Below are 18,878 nucleotides of genomic sequence, written 5' to 3' on the forward strand. Positions count from 1 at the left end.
TGTTTGGTAACTGTTGTACGATCAACATTTAATGCTCTGGCAAGAGATGGATTCCACCACGATAAAATGACTCTTCTTTTCAGTTGATCCATTCGTCGACGAATTTTCGCACTTCTTCCAAATTATGAAAGTGTGTATCCTCTAAAGCGTCTTGCATCGACCGGAACAAATAATAATCGCATGGAGAATACGCGGGGTGCGGTAAGACTTCCCATTCGAGCTCTAATAGTGCTTCTTTCACTGATAACGCAACGTGAGGTCGAGCGTTGTCACGAAGAAGAATCACTTTCCGTCGTTTACTCGCAATTGCTGGTCGTTTTTGGTCCAATGCTTGCTTCAACTTGTATAATTGGTGTCGATAACGATCAGCCGTGACAGTCTCATGCGGATTTAACAGCTCATAGTACACTATCCCACCAAATACAGAGCATTACTTTTCAACCGTGAATATTGCGTCTCGGAGTGGATGTTGACGGTTCGCCTGGATCCACCCATGATTTTCTGCGTTTCGGATTATCAAAATAGATCCACTTTTCATCGCCAGTAACAATCCGAGACAAAAGACTCTTCTTTTTTTGCCTGGCGATCAACGAAATGCAAATGTTCAACCGGTTCGCAATGGCACTTTCCGATAATTGATGTCGAACCCATTTCCCTTCTTTCTGAATTTTTCCCATTTCATGTAAATGTTTGGTAACTGTTGTACGATCAACATTTAATGCTCTGGCAAGTTCTGAAGTGGATCGTGTTGGATTTTCGTTCAATAATGCTTGCAAATCTGCATGTTCAAGCTTTCTTGGTTGTCCCGAGCGTTCTTTGTCCTTCACATCAATATCACCACTTTTAAAGCGTCTAAACCAGTATTCACACGTCTTAATTGATGGGGCAGAATCACCATAAGTTTCCACAAGAATTCTATAACCCTCAGCCGCAATTTTCTTTTGATTAAAAAACAAAAGCAACGCATGTCGAAAATGCTGTTTCGGAAGTTGCATTTTTACAATGATACAAACACGACTGTTATTGCATCTATTGCTATAATGCTACTAAATGTCATGGATAATGTCAACACTGTAAGAAAAAACAGTTATCGGAAACAGCTATTGGAACAAACTGACACTACAGCCATCTGTTGCAAAACCCTCAAAACTAAATCACACTCCTAATAAATTGCATGGATCGCATTTGCGATTTAACTTGCACACTTTTTCGCTGCAATTCTTTTGATATTTGGTTCTCTCATACGAGAAACCCATTTCGTATTTTATAAAAGCGCTAGGAATCACGATACTGAATGCAGTCAATTGATTGTCTAGCCTGAACGAGGACGAGGACGACTTGTCGGATCCAATAGAGAATCATCAGACACGAACGACCTCGGCGCGACCCAGCACGACCTCCACGACCAGCACGACCACCTCCAGACCGAGCAAGCCGTCCACCACGGCTGCCAGTGGTTCCTTTCAGCATCCAGCCGGTTATCCACAGCATTATCAGCCGCAGCCACCGTTCCCCCAGGTGCACACTAGCCAATCCAAATCGCTATACGACGGCAAGAACGGCGGGTATCATCATCAGTACATTTTCCATAACGGCGAGCGCACCAACAACCACCAGGCCACGTCATATCAGTTGTTCAGCAATCAGGGTGCTGTGAGCTCGACGACGGTATCACCCCCCGCGCAGATTCATCAGATCAGATATAGCTCAACAGTTGGTCCACCGCAGATCATCCACAATGAACCGTCGACGGTGACGCCGCTGTTCCACGCGACATCACCAACGATACAGACGCTACTCAACAACAATGTCAACAGCCCCGCGGCTCTGATCAACCCGATCTTCCACAACCACGGCATCGCGAGTACCACCGAGCATTTCACCGTGCACAGCAACAACCCGCGGGAGACATCTGATTACCGCGACGACGACGACGACGACCAGGTCGAGCAGGACATCAGGTCGTCGCTGGAAGCGATACAGCCGGCAAACAAGGGCAAGGTACGTTTTGCCACACTTTATGTTAATGTTGAACATCTCTGATATAGATTTTGGAAGGATTTTCAGAAGAACTTTGTGGAATGAAGTTCATGCCGAAGACGAAAATCGAGAACTACCCTTCAATTTCGTGTAGAAATTTTGTTGACCAAAATATCAAACATAGATTATTGATTTAATCGATTCACTCATCCTTATCCTTACGCGTCTTGCATCACTTTACTTCTCGTTTCAGGTTTCCAAGCTGACGCTATCTCCAGTACCGAACCAGCCGGAGTCGTCTCGAGTAACACAGACGGAAACGAGTCAATCGTTGCAGCAGCAGCAACAGAGAATACCTAGCAACTTCCTGCCGACGCCGACGAGCATCGAGACAACTGTCAGGTCATTTTATCCAACACCCAGGCCCTCACCGAAGCCGCCACATCAGTCATCGGTCGTCCATCAGATTACCCAACACATCCATGTGTCGCCGGGAGTGACGGTGCCGCAGCTCAAACCCCATCACATCACCATAAACCTGCCGCCGCCGGACATCCAGCGGATTGTCCAGAATCCGCCGCCTCTGCTGCCTTCGCAATCCCGGGTGATTGTCACGGCGAAGGCCAGCGTGAGCGACGAGTCCGGCAGACCTCTGAACACTACACAGCTGGTGACGCTCCCGTTGCCGACCATCCCGGCTAGCTACGACGATTACAAGGAGGGTGACGAGTCCTTTGATCCATTCTACCGCGACGTCCCGAAGATCCGCAAGAATCGACAAGCGAGAAGCATGGCAGTCTCGTCTCGAAGAAGGCGATCTCTCGATCAATCCCATCGCTTCATCTATGGCGTTGGTGATCACGCAGATGGGGACCCAAAGACGACAACAGAGAGTCAATTGCGTCGCGATAAGGATACGAAAAGCGAGATCAATGTCGAAGATTTTCAAGCTATTAAAGAGAGTCTGATGAAATTCAGGGATATTCTGTTCAGCGACGAGGTTTCTCTGGACGAGGCTTCTTTGCATGATGCTGCTGAAGAAGTTAGAAAACACGTTTCAAGGGATGGTGAAACTTCCGATGCAGAGCCTGCGGAACAGGCAAAGGACAATGCAATAAAAAAATCGGTTTCTCTAGAGGACCTGAAGACGGAACCGTCAAGACATTTAGCTCTAGACAGAGAGGAAGATTTGAATGAGGACGAGGATAAAGAAGAGGAGGAAGAGGAGGAAGAGGATGAAGAAGCAAATCACGCAGAGTCATCTTCGCATATCGAGATCTCGTTCGATGAGAATTATAACGATCATACGTTGGAATCGAGATCAAAATCAGGACACGATATCAATAGCAAATCGACGACTGCTCGCTCGGAAAAGAGCGAGTCTCGGGAAGGCATCATAGACGTGATAATACTCGATTCCGATGACTTCAAAAAGAAACCCGTAAACTCAAACGTTGAAATATCCAAAAACGATGCTCCTATCGAGATTATCCTCGAGGAGGAAACGAGATCTAACTCGCCCGACGTACCGAAGACCAGCGAAAGGGTGATCAATATCGGACAGATTGCGGGACACGTAATGAAAAGCGATTCAAGAAAGCAGTCGATCACCTCGAAGCTCGACGAAGGGAAGAGAAGGGACGAAATTCCGCGTGAAACGATCAACCGAAAAAATGCCAAGAATTCAGGAGAACGAAAATCTGGATTGAGGAGAAAGAGCGCTCGAACGAGGTCGTCGAGGAGACGTATATCCTCGAAAATAAAACAAAGAACGCGGTATGTCGAGGTGACGGAGATTCCGCAGGCAAAGACGGATGAAATGACTACTACCCCTAGCACCACGACTACATATACTACTACTACTACCAGTGCTACTGCTACTACTATTTCTACTACCACCATGCCACCATCATCTGTCGCGCCTTTCGAGACAAAAATTGCGGAGCAAATTGACAGCCACATTTTCGGAGAGCCAGAGTCGCAAACTTCCAAGGAAGTAGATACCAGGGCAGTGGACCAACGCGACGCCACATACTCGAAGAGTCTGCAGGACAGCAAGGGTCGCGACGCCAGCAAAAATAAGGAGATGGAGCGACCGTTCGATCACCAAATTACGGAGAGTTACGGGAAAAATTTGGAGCAACATGCCAATAAATCCGAAGAAGAAGAGGAAGAAGAAGAAAAAGAAGAAAAGAAAACGGAATCGATAGATTATACGGAAACTGCTAGTTCGCAGGATACGAACTTCACCGAAGACCCGCGAAGTGCCGAGGAGCCGGGATCGATAGAAGTCACCAACATTTCCGAAGAGAACAAGTCCTCCGAGGAACTCTTCTCTAAGGAGTATGACACTTCGGACGATGAAACTAACGCGAACGCAAACAACGAGGAGCCCGAAGAGGTCTTAGAAAAGGCGCCTAACAAGATTTCCTCTCACGAGGTAACTAATTCTCGCGAGAATAACTCAGACTTGGAGGAAGAGTCGTCTCAACACGACAACAACCAAGGCAGGAACGTGCACGTTGATGATGAGGAACGAGAAAAGGAACATTCGACCGCGTCGAACAGCGAAACGACGAATTTCGAGGAATTGGACGAGTATCAGGATACGACAGACTCGTCTACGGAGAATACGCATGATCGCGCCAGCGCGATCCAAGAGGATTACACGGAACCGCTAGGTAAAGAGGAGGATCCTACAACAACCGTAGAATACTCGAGTTCTGAGGAGTACACCGACTCTCAGGAGGAAATCACGGGGGAGACCGAGGGGACTGAGAGCAACACCGAAGGTGTCTTGAAGTTCACGGATGAATTACCGCAATCGATTGATAAGCATGATGAAGAGACGAAGGAAGTCTCGGAAACTGACAGAAGCAACGCGTACGACTACGTGGACGACAATTACGAGCCGATGAATTACAAAGAAATAGAAACGACGGTTAAACCGAAAGAATCTAAGGAAGAGAACACAAAAGAGCACGACGAGACAGAAAAGAAAGATGAAAGGGATGATGCCGCTCGTGGGAAGGACATTGAAATGCATCAGGAGGACAGCGTCGAGGCGGAAACGCACACGGAGCATATAAAAGGTATCACGAATGTTGCGGATTTAAAGGAAGTTGGGAGTTTGACGACGACTGTTTTCACCACTGCGTTACCGCCAACGACATCCTTGATCACTACAACAACGCCGAGTTCAACGACGTCAACGACGGTATCAACTACGGAATCAACGACTTCTTCAACGACTTCTTCAACGATTTCTTCAACGATTTCTTCAACGACGCCTTCGACGACGCCAAGTACTACGATGATGACGACGACGAAGAGTCCACGGCCAACAACGACTACCACTCGTGCCGCACCGCCGAAACTCTTCAAACCTGTCGGAGTTAGGAAAATTTACGCTTTCATCCCGCCTACTACTACTCCGGTTCCGGTGGTGATTAAACCGCGGCTAGGTCTATATAACCCAAAACCGGCGAAGCCGCCAAGGTCCTACAACGAGCTGGCCCCGAAGCCGGTGATAAGGAAAATTACTTTGCCAACACGGAAACCTGCAACCACCACCACTACCACCGCTACCACCACTGCAGCCACGGATGTAACCACCAGCGCAGCAATTACCGCGACTGCCATTACTACTACGGAGAAGTTGAGCACGGAGAACCCAGAAACCACGATGGAACCAATGACGGCGGCGACAACGACGACGACGACAACAGCGGCAGCAACAACGTCGACGACGACGACGGCGGCAACAACAATACGTCGACGACGACGACGGCGGCAACAACAATACCGTCGACGACGATGACAACGACGACGACAAGCACAGAGTCTGGCAGAAGCGAGGAGAACATCTTGGAAAGCAAACTGAAACCAAACGAGCCCGTTCCTCTTCATCCCCTCGCAAGCGACGATCGAACGAGCAAGGATGATCAAGTTTCGAGCCCATCCGAGCGGGATTCCGTCTCTCCCTTGAGCGATACCGACGAACGACTCTCCACCAGAGGTGCTGAAACCTTCACCCCTTACCCCTTATCGAGATTGTCTACTCTCGCACCTCCCGTGAAACAGACAACGCAGAAGGTGGAAGCTATCGAACCTTACGAGGCGACGGAGGAGGAGGTCGACGACGTCGCAACGACCACTTTGCCGACGACACTACTCCCTGGGAAAACGAGCACGTTGTACGTCGAGAGTACGTCGAGTACCGCGTTGAGTAACACCGATAAATATCCCGAGGAAGTGGAGACTACGCTAGCATCCACCACGGTCTATCAGCAGGAGGTGACGGAAGCCCCTCTGGTTTCTTCCGAGCAACCGATGTTATTTTCGACGACGTTAGCGACGACGACCGTCCAGCCCAAGACCGTCGTGTCGATAGATTCATCCGCCAACTTCCGCTCGAAAATCCGAAAGTTCATGATCCCCCGGAAGCCTATGAGCTTCAATTGTCTGGAGAAGGAGATGTACCGCTTCTATGGCGACACCAGGGACTGCCGGTTGTTCCACTACTGCTCGCCCGGCTTCACGTCACGGCAGGTGCTGGATTTCCGGTTCGTGTGCGAGGAAGGTACGGCGTTCGACGAGGAGACGCAGAGCTGCCGTCACAACGTGCCCAACCGGAAGTGCCGGAACCGCTCCTGGTGAAGAGACCAGCAACTCCTGCTATACGAGAGGTTCCCTCCGCATACTCCCCCCTCGCCGTGTTTCCTCGACACTCGTTGATTTTGGTAATTCGTGAATCCTCTAGGACTCCGTCTAGTGTATTTATAATATATATTTTTTTCTCTTAATGCGCGATTTGTAAGAATAGTAACCGAGGAAGAGGAGGGCGTCCTCCCTGCCCTCCTCGTCTCCTAAGCCGATTGCCATAGCGCCTCGCGCCGGGCGCTGGATTCACACTTATTAAAATTAATGCGACCCGATCGACGATGGATCGTCGCGATCGTCGATCGGGTCAGGACAGGAAACGAGGAAACATACGTTGGACGTGCTTCCGGCGTCGTGGCGTCCGCAGAATCGCTTGGCGCCTAGTGTTAAGTTAGAGAACGATGAATCGGTTCCTACGCTGTTCTCGAAGCGCGTTAGCTCGAGGAATATTCAGATTGTACGAGCAATCGTCCTCGATCGGTGCGATCGAGAAAGAGTGAGCCTTTGCCGCTGAATATTGCCGAAGAAACTATGCCACGGTTACTCGTGCTGTCAGTACTTTGCTCGTACGTAACGCGATATGCATTAACAATTTTGCGAAGCAGAATGGATCGAAAAAGGAATCGTATTTTATTCGATCGGAAGGAAGTCGAATATTATATTTTTGATAGGACGTGCGCGTCTCTGTATTATCCAATCTCCGATCGCATTATACAGGGTGTTTCCTCTAACTGTAGCGCTTAGAATATCTCTGCTTCCTTTGATGATATGAAAAAAGTCAAAGGACGAAAATTGTTCGATTCAAAGAGACTAGTACTCTGGAAAGAAAATTATTTTTTTTAATGTGGCCTTTATCGCGATAAACTTCATTTGCACGGAACATACTCAACGAATCATTTCCTGATCGCTGGACTGGACGTGGTGGAAGAATTTCTTGGCCGGCTCGATCACCAGATCTTACGCCTCTTGATTTTGTTCTTTGGGGACACCTAAAAAATGAAGTTTATCGCGATATTCCGACAACACCTGAAGATATGCGAGAAAGAATTCAGCGTGCGTGCACCGCAATTACTCCGGAATCTCTCAAAAACGTAAAACAATCGTTTATTCATCGAATTCGAAAGTGTATAGAAGTAAACGGTGATCATTTCGAACATCTGTAAAAAAGGTATATCTTTGTAGTTATACATACAATAGAATTTCTTTTCCTAAACGTGATTTTTGTGGTTCAAAGTCATTTGAAGGTCAACATATTCTGTATGGTTGAATTTGTTTTTTTACAAGCTACATCATTTCGTTAAGGAAAATATACCATCTCGTTTAAAAAAATGTTCATGACCTTGATATCTTGTGAAAGGTCACATTAAAAAAAATAATTTTCTTACCAGAGTACTAGTCTCTATGAATCGAACAATTTTCGTCCTTTGACTTTTTTCATATCATCAAAGGAAGCAGAGATATTCTAAGTGCTACAGTTAGAGGAAACACCCTGTATATTGGAACTTTGGATCGGAGTGGTACACTGAAAAATGCACGAAAGTATCGTTATTATAGGCAAAGATTTTTTATAAGAAAAGATTTCCTACAAATTGAGCTCTCTCTCTGAAAGTCGAGTGCTTTTGATGAAAAGCAGTTTAGAAGAGTATATTTTTTATACTGTTTTAGTAATGTAACCGTATATGCGTGCATACCGAACGCAAATCGAATACCGCGCGGACGACCGCCTCGTAATCGTCGGATTAATTTTTTGCAGTACCGGAAATTCAGTCGCAAGAAACGTCGCGTCGTTGCTCAAACGTCTTGTAGAACGTAGCTCGTGGGTATCTTCGAGTAACAGGATGGCTACCCTTTTGCGAAATGTAGATTTCGATTTAACGAACACGTTATGACGACGTATAAGAAAATTGGCGGATAAAGATTGCGGTTTTGTGCCGCCGGCAATACTCGTTTTGCTGTCCATCGTGATAGCGATGATTCCCTAACACAACGTAATGCCGATCAAAGTACTCGCGTTATCGTAAGTGCTCTTAATTTCCTACTACTGATTAGCGCGCTTTAATTGCGAAACGAGTGCACTCTTAAGTCACAGATCAGTAGATTAAACGTATGTAGATATATATATATATATATATATATATATATATATAATTTTAGAAACTTATTTAGCCGGATAATCCAGCGATTTAGATAGAATCTAGCGAATACGCGCGCGCGCCGCTGAATCAGCGTATGTTTTGTTATTAATTGTCACTTGTGTGTGTGTATATATATATATATATATTATATATATTGCGTGCACGTATGTTGCATGCGCGTATTTTAACGACGCATGTCCGAGATTGCAGCTACTATATTTTTTAAGCAATTGTACTATGTCAATTATAATAATTGTATATTCTAAATGCGATGTTTATTTTGCCTTTTAAAAATTCCTTCCTTACTTCATTCTGTTTTGTACACTTACAAATAGACGCTTTTCGTAAAATCGAAATTTTGCGATACGAGTTTATATTAGTTTTATTATTATATTTTATTAATTTGGTGACCTAAATGATAAATTGACACATAGATTTATCCGCAATCATCAAGTCTGTCATTAAGCGTAAGATTTTGTATAAAAAAAGTGAATGTTTAGTGAATGTTTGATCTGCAATGTTTCTACAGATTTTAATGAAAAAGATTCATCATTAGTTTTACAATTCTATATTAAATACATATTCTTACAACAACTTATGGATTAATATATACATTACTACAATCTCCATGGCATCATGTATCCGAACATGTCATAATTGAATGATCGTTTGTTTAATCGAATACTTTTTATAATCCGTTCTCAACCTAAACGTCTCGAAATTCATCATGTCACACGTTGAAATTTAATATGCAACTTTATTGCCGCAATTCTTGGCCGCTATTTCTCGGGAATTATAGCGCTATCGCTTCTCTCTCATTCTTCAATTCCATTCGAATTTAAAAAAGTCTTGTCTGCTGATAATCCGGGGTAGTCCTCGCTATCGCCTCGTGTTCGCTGAGAAAAGCAAATTAACTTTTTTAATACATCATATCCTAATTGAGCAAAAACCGAAAATAATAAAACACTTTCCAAGATCCTTTTAATTTTCAAGAATATTTTTTCTATCGTTAGAGAACATAATTGTTACACGAAACCGGATGCAACTAGGTAAAGACAACTGAAAGCGATAAATTTTCATTGAAAAATCCACAAGTGAAAGGGATCGCCGTTCATTCTCCACGAGATAAAGGACGTTCTTAAATATCACTCACCAGCCGGTGACATTTTCCGCGGCGTCGCAGGCGTCGATCAGCTCGTTGAAGGCATTTCCTATGCCGCAGTTCTGTAGTCGCGGACGACCGTTCACGCAAATGTAGTAATGGTGGCAGTCAGTGTTGCTGCGGTAGAGCCTGTTCTCAACGTCCAAGAAGAAACTGTTCTTCACTGTCTCCGGACAGCGGAAGCCCAGGAATGCTTCGGCATCGCAGTCTGGCACCTGATCTGGCCAGTCGCATCGATAAGTCTCCGGACTGAAGGCCAAACCCTCCGGACAATCGAACACGTAGCCTCTACCATCCACGCAGTTCATGAATTGGCCGCAACGCTGATGATCGCCAATCTTGAAGTAGCCGTACTGATGCGGACAGTCCTCGCTTGGGTTCGCCGGCTCTAAAAAAATTTACAAGCTTTTCTTATGTAATCGCGATTAAGTCATTCTATGAGAAACATCCGTTTTGTTTCTTTTCCCTTTTGTTATTTCTTATCTCTGTGCTATTTCTCTCCGATCGCTGTTGGAATTGTCTGAGATTTGTGGGTAAGAAAGAGAATTTATTCCAAATACTGTCGTTAGGAGAGAAATGGAAGTCTAACGTTGCAACATTTTTATACGTCTATTTTCCATTATATCCAGATGTATACAAAAGTTTTAGTCATTTTTTGCACATTTTTACTTTGAGTGCATAATATATGCAATACAATACAGTGATCAAAATATTTGCTCTCGTTTTTTACGATTTTTTGTTATCTTTCGTAAATTTCGAATTTCTTTGCGATACAATTTTTTTATATTTTAGTCATATCTCGCAAGTATTAACCAGTAAAAAATTACCGGATCGATTGGAACATTATGATATATGACGTTTTACAAACTTTGATGTCAACTCTTGAAAACCGTAGGAAAGCAAAACTTTATTTGAAATTTAAATAATAACACCAGAGCGCGCGGGAAAAAGACTAAAACTTTTGCATACATCTACTCGTAATATTATTAGGAGTGTGATTTAGTTTTGAGGGTTTTGCAACAGATGGTTGTAGTGTCAGTTTGTTCCAATAGCTGTTTCCGATAACTGTTCTTTCTTACAGTGTTGACATTATCCATGACATTTAGTAGCATTATAGCAATAGATGCAACAACAGTCGTGTTTGTATCATCGTAAAAATGCAACTTCCGAAACAGCATTTTCGACATACGTTGCTTTTGTTTTTTAATCAAAAGAAAACTGCGGCTGAGGGTTATAGAATTCTTGTGGAAACTTATGGTGATTCTGCCCCATCAATTAAGACGTGTGAATACTGGTTTAGACGCTTTAAAAGTCGTGATACTGATGTGAAGGACAAAGAACGCTCGGGACAACCAAGAAAGCTTGAAAATGCAGATTTGCAAGCATTATTGGACGAAAATCCAACACGATCCACTTCAGAACTTGCCAGAGCATTAAATGTTGATCGTACAACAGTTACCAAACATTTACATGAAATGGGAAAAATTCAGAAAGAAGGGAAATGGGTTCGACATGAATTATCGGAAAGTGCCATTGCGAACCGGTTGAACATTTGCATTTCGTTGATCGCCAGGCAAAAAAAGAAGAGTCTTTTGTCTCGGATTGTTACTGGCGATGAAAAGTGGATCTATTTTGATAATCCGAAACGCAGAAAATCATGGGTGGATCCAGGCGAACCGTCAACATCCACTCCGAGACGCAATATTCACGGTTGAAAAGTAATGCTCTGTATTTGGTGGGATAGTGTACTATGAGCTGTTAAATCCGCATGAGACTGTCACGGCTGATCGTTATCGACACCAATTATACAAGTTGAAGCAAGCATTGGACCAAAAACGACCAGCAATTGCGAGTAAACGACGGAAAGTGATTCTTCTTCGTGACAACGCTCGACCTGACGTTGCGTTATCAGTGAAACAAACACTCTTAGAGCTGGAATGGGAAGTCTTACCGCACCCCGCGTATTCTTCATGCGATTATTATTTGTTCCGGTCAATGCAACACGCTTTAGAGGATACACACTTTCATAATTTCGAAGAAGCGCGAAAATTCGTCGACGAATGGATCGACTGAAAAGAAGAGTCATTTTATCGTGGTGGACTCCATCTCTTGCCAGAGCATTAAATGTTGATCGTACAACAGTTACCAAACATTTACATGAAATGGGAAAAATTCAGAAAGAAGGAAACTGGGTTCGACATCAATTATCGGAAAGTGTGATTGCGAACCGGTTGAACATTTGCATTTCGTTGATCGCCAGGCAAAAAAAGAAGAGTCCTTTGTCTCGGATCGTTACTGGCGATGAAAAGTGGATCTATTTTGATAATCCGAAACGCAGAAAATCATGGGTGGATCCAGGCGAACCATCAACATCCACTCCGAGACGCAATATTCACGGTTGAAAAGTAATGCTCTGTATTTGGTGGGATAGTGTACTATGAGCTGTTAAATCCGCATGAGACTGTCACGGCTGATCGTTATCGACACCAATTATACAAGTTGAAGCAAGCATTGGACCAAAAACGACCAGCAATTGCGAGTAAACGACGGAAAGTGATTCTTCTTCGTGACAACGCTCGACCTCACGTTGCGTTATCAGTGAAACAAGCACTATTAGAGCTTGAATGGGAAGTCTTACCGCACCCCGCGTATTCTCCATGCGATTATTATTTGTTCCAGTCGATGCAAGACGCTTTAGATGATACGCACTTTCATAATTTCGAAGAAGTGCGAAAATTCGTTGACGAATGGATCAACTGAAAAGAAGAGTGATTTTATCGTGGTGGAATCCATCTCTTGCCAGAGCATTAAATGTTGATCGTACAACAGTTACCAAACATTTACATGAAATGGGAAAACTTCAGAAAGAAGGGAAATGGGTTCGACATGAATTATCGGAAAGTGCCATTGCGAACCGGTTGAACATTTGCATTTCGTTGATCGCCAGGCAAAAAAAGAAGAGTCCTTTGTCTCGGATTGTTACTGGGGATGAAAAGTGGATCTATTTTGATAATCCGAAACGCAGAAAATCATGGGTGGATCCAGGCGAACCATCAACATCCACTCCGAGACGCAATATTCACGGTTGAAAAGTAATGCTCCGTATTTGGTGGGATAGTGTACTATGAGCTGTTAAATCCGCATGAGACTGTCACGGCTGATCGTTATCGACACCAATTGTACAAGTTGAAGCAAGCATTGGACCAAAAACGACCAGCAATTGCGAGTAAACGACGGAAAGTGATTCTTCTTCGTGACAACGCTCGACCTCACGTTGCGTTATCAGTGAAACAAGCACTATTAGAGCTTGAATGGGAAGTCTTACCGCACCCCGCGTATTCTCCATGCGATTATTATTTGTTCCAGTCGATGCAAGACGCTTTAGATGATACGCACTTTCATAATTTCGAAGAAGTGCGAAAATTCGTCGACGAATGGATCAACTGAAAAGAAGAGTGATTTTATCGTGGTGGAATCCATCTCTTGCCAGAGCATTAAATGTTGATCGTACAACAGTTACCAAACATTTACATGAAATGGGAAAACTTCAGAAAGAAGGGAAATGGGTTCGACATCAATTATCGGAAAGTGCCATTGCGAACCGGTTGAACATTTGCATTTCGTTGATCGCCAGGCAAAAAAAGAAGAGTCTTTTGTCTCGGATTGTTACTGGCGATGAAAAGTGGATCTATTTTGATAATCCGAAACGCAGAAAATCATGGGTGGATCCAGGCGAACCGTCAACATCCACTCCGAGACGCAATATTCACGGTTGAAAAGTAATGCTCTGTATTTGGTGGGATAGTGTACTATGAGCTGTTAAATCCGCATGAGACTGTCACGGCTGATCGTTATCGACACCAATTGTACAAGTTGAAGCAAGCATTGGACCAAAAACGACCAGCAATTGCGAGTAAACGACGGAAAGTGATTCTTCTTCGTGACAACGCTCGACCTCACGTTGCGTTATCAGTGAAACAAGCACTATTAGAGCTTGAATGGGAAGTCTTACCGCACCCCGCGTATTCTCCATGCGATTATTATTTGTTCCAGTCGATGCAAGACGCTTTAGAGGATACACACTTTCATAATTTGGAAGAAGTGCGAAAATTCGTCGACGAATGGATCAACTGAAAAGAAGAGTCATTTTATCGCGGTGGAATCCATCTCTTGCCAGAGCATTAAATGTTGATCGTACAACAGTTACCAAACATTTACATGAAATGGGAAAACTTCAGAAAGAAGGGAAATGGGTTCGACATCAATTATCGGAAAGTGCCATTGCGAACCGGTTGAACATTTGCATTTCGTTGATCGCCAGGCAAAAAAAGAAGAGTCCTTTGTCTCGGATTGTTACTGGGGATGAAAAGTGGATCTATTTTGATAATCCGAAACGCAGAAAATCATGGGTGGATCCAGGCGAACCATCAACATCCACTCCGAGACGCAATATTCACGGTTCAAAAGTAATGCTCTGTATTTGGTGGGATAGTGTACTATGAGCTGTTAAATCCGCATGAGACTGTCACGGCTGATCGTTATCGACACCAATTGTACAAGTTGAAGCAAGCATTGGACCAAAAACGACCACCAATTGCGAGTAAACGACGGAAAGTGATTCTTCTTCGTGACAACGCTCGACCTCACGTTGCGTTATCAGTGAAACAAGCACTATTAGAGCTTGAATGGGAAGTCTTACCGCACCCCGCGTATTCTCCATGCGATTATTATTTGTTCCAGTCGATGCAAGACGCTTTAGAGGATACACACTTTCATAATTTGGAAGAAGTGCGAAAATTCGTCGACGAATGGATCAACTGAAAAGAAGAGTCATTTTATCGCGGTGGAATCTATCTGTTGCCAGAAAGATGGGAAAAAGTTATAGAAAAGGAAGGAAAATATTTTGATTAAGGTATTCATTCATTATCATATTTAAATACATGCGTTTTTGAGCAAAAAAACCCCTCAAAACTAAATCACACCCCTAATACAATTGCGAGTAACTCACGCAGATTTGGCCTGCCCGTGCAGTCTACGTCGATGGGGTATCCGCAGGGATAGTTGAAACGAGCCTCAGGATTGTAGAACAAACCCTCGGGACATAGTTTCTCCTCGGCAACACCGTCTATGCACTCGATGTAGGCATCGCATTGATTTGGTACCGGATAGCGACCGTTCCTCTCCGGACACGACGCGGATGCGGCACGTTTTGGCAAGGACACTTGCTGCTGACCGCGATTCAGAAAATTGTCGAACAGATTATTCGAGAATCTCTGATTTTGATTGAGCGCTGAAACACAATGGATTCTTTCAAGAAAATCTTGTCAACTTTCCATTAGCTGCAATTTCATTATATCGATATATTCAATATATTGCTAGATCAAAACCATGATTGCTTGTATATTTATTCATCGGAAATGAAATTTATTGAATTTTGATTAGATAAAGATTATATTGATTTTTCTTAATTAATCTTGAGAAACTCTCCGGTTAGAGAAACCCCCTCCTTTTATCGATTTCTGCTATCGAATTCTCTGAATAGGGCAGGTTTCGAGGCAGTGATTGAAACCGCAATATTGCGCATAAAACTCGCCAAACGAGTCCGTCCAGGAGCTATTAATGAGTCTGTATTAAGGCAGAGCATGTGATTATCGCGCGATGGCGAAAGTTCGGCCATCGTTCGACCTCTACGAGAAGATATCGCATACATTAGTGTTACCTACGCATCGTTTACGCAATCCCTGTGTGCTGTTTGTAACCGATTTGCCGCAGGCAGCATCGGATTGGGCCTTTAACAACGAAACGAGAAACCAGGAAAAGTTTCTCAAGAATAAAGAGAAACGCACAGATAATAATGTAATCAGAATGGAATATCTGAATACCTATAAAAGAACTTTCTTTAATAATGTTCCTATTTAATACTGAATCTTCTAAATAAAGAGAACGTTCAGAATATACTCCTAAAAGATAAACCAATAAAAATTCATCGCCAGGAAGGATCCAAATAAAATTATTAAATTCACGAAGCAAAGATGAGATAGACTCTTAAAGAATGTTTTAGAATTGAGACTTGCTCCCGAGATAATCGTTGCGAAAAATCCAATCGCGTCCAAAAGCGTCTAACGACGGCGGTTTCATAGAGGCAAGGGGGACCACCAGACATTCTCATGGAGATGCTATCCGAGGAATTTCCACAGGACAGGGATTGCGCAAGGTAATGAGTGCAAACAACGGGAGAAAGTCTGATTACAAATTCGATTGCCCCTCGTTAAGCCGACACGAGCGGGCGTAGGCATTAATCTCGTCGAAGATTCCTTTCGTTTGATCGAAGGCCGAAGAGCGTGCACGCGAAGCGCATCAAGCAATCGGCTCTTGCGTCCGCAAGGAGAATGGACGCGATTTTTTGCGAATTTTGCAACGGTAAATCGTTTATTCATCCGATGCCGGCGAATGTTTCGCGCGGTGCCGGTGGTTGCACAAATTTAATTATGCCCGCGCAACGGAATTAATATTTATGCTTATCTAAATTTCAAGCTTACGCCGCCCGCTGCGACCGCAATGTACGCGAGTACATCGCATACAAATTACCGATGTGCGCGCGTGACCGTGCATATACGCGTGGTCGTTACGGAAAAATGCTATTCGGGTCGCGTTGTATTAAAAAAAATGGGTGTACACGGGTTTCCTAAGCGAGCCTGGTCCCGGCCAGCCTCGTTAAGCTGCCTGAATTATGGATCGCGTAATTACCTAATGCGTTGCATAATCGCGACCGCGTCGAAAGCACATATTGTACAGTCCCTCCGTACGCACAAATACTCAGATTTTAACACAGTCAGCTAAAAACGAAAAAGAAAACAAGAGAAATTAGCATCCCTCAAAAAAGTTGACGACAATCTACCATAAAAGTCGATTTTCGCTAAAGAGAGAAAATTTATCGCACAGAGTATAAAATTGAAAATGGCGAACAACATCATCTCTGCTGCAAATCTCGAGGAGGTCGAAACGAGGACGAATCTCCGTTGGCGATTAAGACATTTCACTTTCTCGAGAGGGTGAACTTTTACTCACACGTCGTCGCGGCGAAGACGCCGCAGGCGATGAGCAGATGAACGATCGGTCTCGAGGCCATCCTGGCTTCGTCTTCGAGTCGTCCTCGTCCACGCGCGTCCACCTTACCTTCTACCACAATCCTGAGAGGAAAACTACGACGCGTCGCCGCTTCTCAGCCCGCTTTTATCATCTTCGCGGGCTTCGGATGAAGAGGAGGAGAGGATGGCCCCCGTTTGGGATGGCGTCTTCGCATACATGACGCACCACAGCAGCGGTGGGAATACTGGGAATCATTTCAGCCTTTGCTCCAAGCAAAAGGCGTCATCGTGTGACACGTAGCCGAAAAAACGACTCCGCCATGCTGCATTTTTCACTGTACTATTAATTTGATGTTTTGTTTTTATTTGGCGTAGCTTGACGAATGATACCAACTACTGATGCTCAAATATGTCTATACAGGGTGTCCCGGGTTTTAACCGACAAACTGCGGGAGCATATTCTACTAGTGGAAATAAGAAAAGTTTGCTTAGAAATGCTTTATTACAAAGTTATAAACCAATATTGAAAAGAAATATGAGATAAGTAACGACGGAACATAGTGTAGAATTTGGAAGGTCCAAGATGTTTATGTTACGTGTATTCACATGTATTCATGTTCACTATGTTGAAACGATTCAGTATGATTGTTACTTTCACAACAGTAGCTGTTAGATTTCAATCGTCGTGTCAACTAGCAATTACTATCAGAATGCCAAAAGTGTTTTCAAATGAGGAATACACCGATATTCATTTCGTGTACGGATTCTGTGACGGAAATGCACGAGCTGCCGTACGAGAGTATCAACGTAGATTTCCCAACAGGAGAGTACCAGATAGATTTAAAGCAACGAATTACTAATTCAGTTACTGAGATGCAACAAAATTTTCAGGAATGTCGTACCGTAACAAATTCTGTACTACGTCGATGTCTAGCTTGTATCGATGCGCAAGGACAACATTTTGAAATGCGTCACTAAATCATTGCGTAGATAATTTTTATTTTTGTGAAAAAATCCGTTGTTACTTATCTCGTATTTCTTTTCAATATTGGTTTATAACTTTGTAATAAAGCATTTCTAAGCAAACTCGATATAAGAATTTTTTCTTATTTCCACTAGTAGAATATGCTCCCGCAGTTTGTCGGTTAAAACCCGGGACACCCTGTATATGTAATTGTGCGTAATTTAATTTAATTTTAAGTTACCGTAACGGTCGCAATGATTTTCCTGATGTAAATTAAGATTCATTTTTAATCAGAGAAATAATTCGATATGTCAATAAAAATGTCACATGTATGTATGTCTTGTCTTGAATATTCTGTTACAATTTTTCAATTGATTAATTAGTAGATGATGTTATATTTGTTAATGCGTAGAATATCCTGCAACTTGGAATAGCGTGACTCGTAGTGACAGGCTGTATGAATGTCAAGACGAAGAAATGTTGCTCACAATCGGTCTTATCCGTCTTCTCGCACGAGGATGGCAATCGCAGAGGTCGGGTTTCTTATATTCTTAGCGAAGAGCACAAGCTGTAATGCACGTAGCAATCAAGCGTGTACTTTATGCACGTGCTACAGTTTTCTGCATAATTCATATGCAGCAGTGATTGCAAAACTTGGCTGAACAATTTACATAAAAAATTCAGTACCGTGGTGAGACTAACACGACGTTAACCACATAATTTATACCCAACGCGGCTTGTCTTACTTCACTTGAAGACCGAAAAGGTTCATAATTTATAATGCAATTAAAAATTATCCATCATTATTATTCCCTCGCAGAAAGAAAAGAATGTTTGAGATAACTATCACAAGTCTCAAGTCTAGAAATTCCTAAAAGAAAACAAAC

General features: G+C 43.5%; 2 protein-coding genes across 2 annotated transcripts in view; one reads left to right on the forward strand and one right to left on the reverse strand.

Annotated features, from left to right (window-relative positions):
* The window catches only part of LOC105282702 (serine-rich adhesin for platelets), a 79,944-nt gene extending 72,573 nt beyond the window's left edge, over positions 1-7,371 (forward strand). Inside the window, 3 exon segments of the mRNA XM_011344906.3 lie at positions 1,317-2,001; positions 2,234-5,749; positions 5,752-7,371. Of these exon segments, the coding sequence (XP_011343208.2) occupies positions 1,317-2,001; positions 2,234-5,749; positions 5,752-6,639 (5,089 nt within the window). The 3' untranslated portion in view covers positions 6,640-7,371.
* Positions 7,372-9,179: 1,808 nt separating this feature from the next.
* On the reverse strand, positions 9,180-17,299 carry LOC105282704 (protein obstructor-E). The gene is made up of 4 exons (XM_011344913.3): positions 17,008-17,299; positions 14,948-15,229; positions 9,931-10,327; positions 9,180-9,673 (listed from the first exon to the last, which is right to left on the reverse strand). The coding sequence occupies exons 1-4, from the start codon at positions 17,066-17,068 to the stop codon at positions 9,616-9,618; spliced, it is 798 nt and encodes a 265-aa protein (XP_011343215.1). The 5' UTR covers positions 17,069-17,299; the 3' UTR covers positions 9,180-9,615.
* Between the last annotated feature and the right edge of the window lie 1,579 nt (positions 17,300-18,878).

The sequence above is a fragment of the Ooceraea biroi genome, chromosome 10 (assembly GCF_003672135.1).
Source record: "Ooceraea biroi isolate clonal line C1 chromosome 10, Obir_v5.4, whole genome shotgun sequence".
Classification (NCBI taxonomy): Eukaryota; Metazoa; Arthropoda; class Insecta; order Hymenoptera; family Formicidae; genus Ooceraea; species Ooceraea biroi.

Excerpts from the sequence above, each read along its gene's own strand:
- LOC105282704 (XM_011344913.3), bottom strand. The coding sequence starts at position 17,068 with ATGGCCTCGAGACCGATCGTTCATCTGCTCATCGCCTGCGGCGTCTTC. Across the intron at positions 10,328-14,947 it reads CACGGGCAGGCCAAATCTGC|AGCCGGCGAACCCAAGCGAG; the intron begins GTGAGTTACTCG and ends AAATTTTTTTAG. Across the intron at positions 9,674-9,930 it reads GCGGAAAATGTCACCGGCTG|CGAACACGAGGCGATAGCGA; the intron begins GTGAGTGATATT and ends TGCTTTTCTCAG.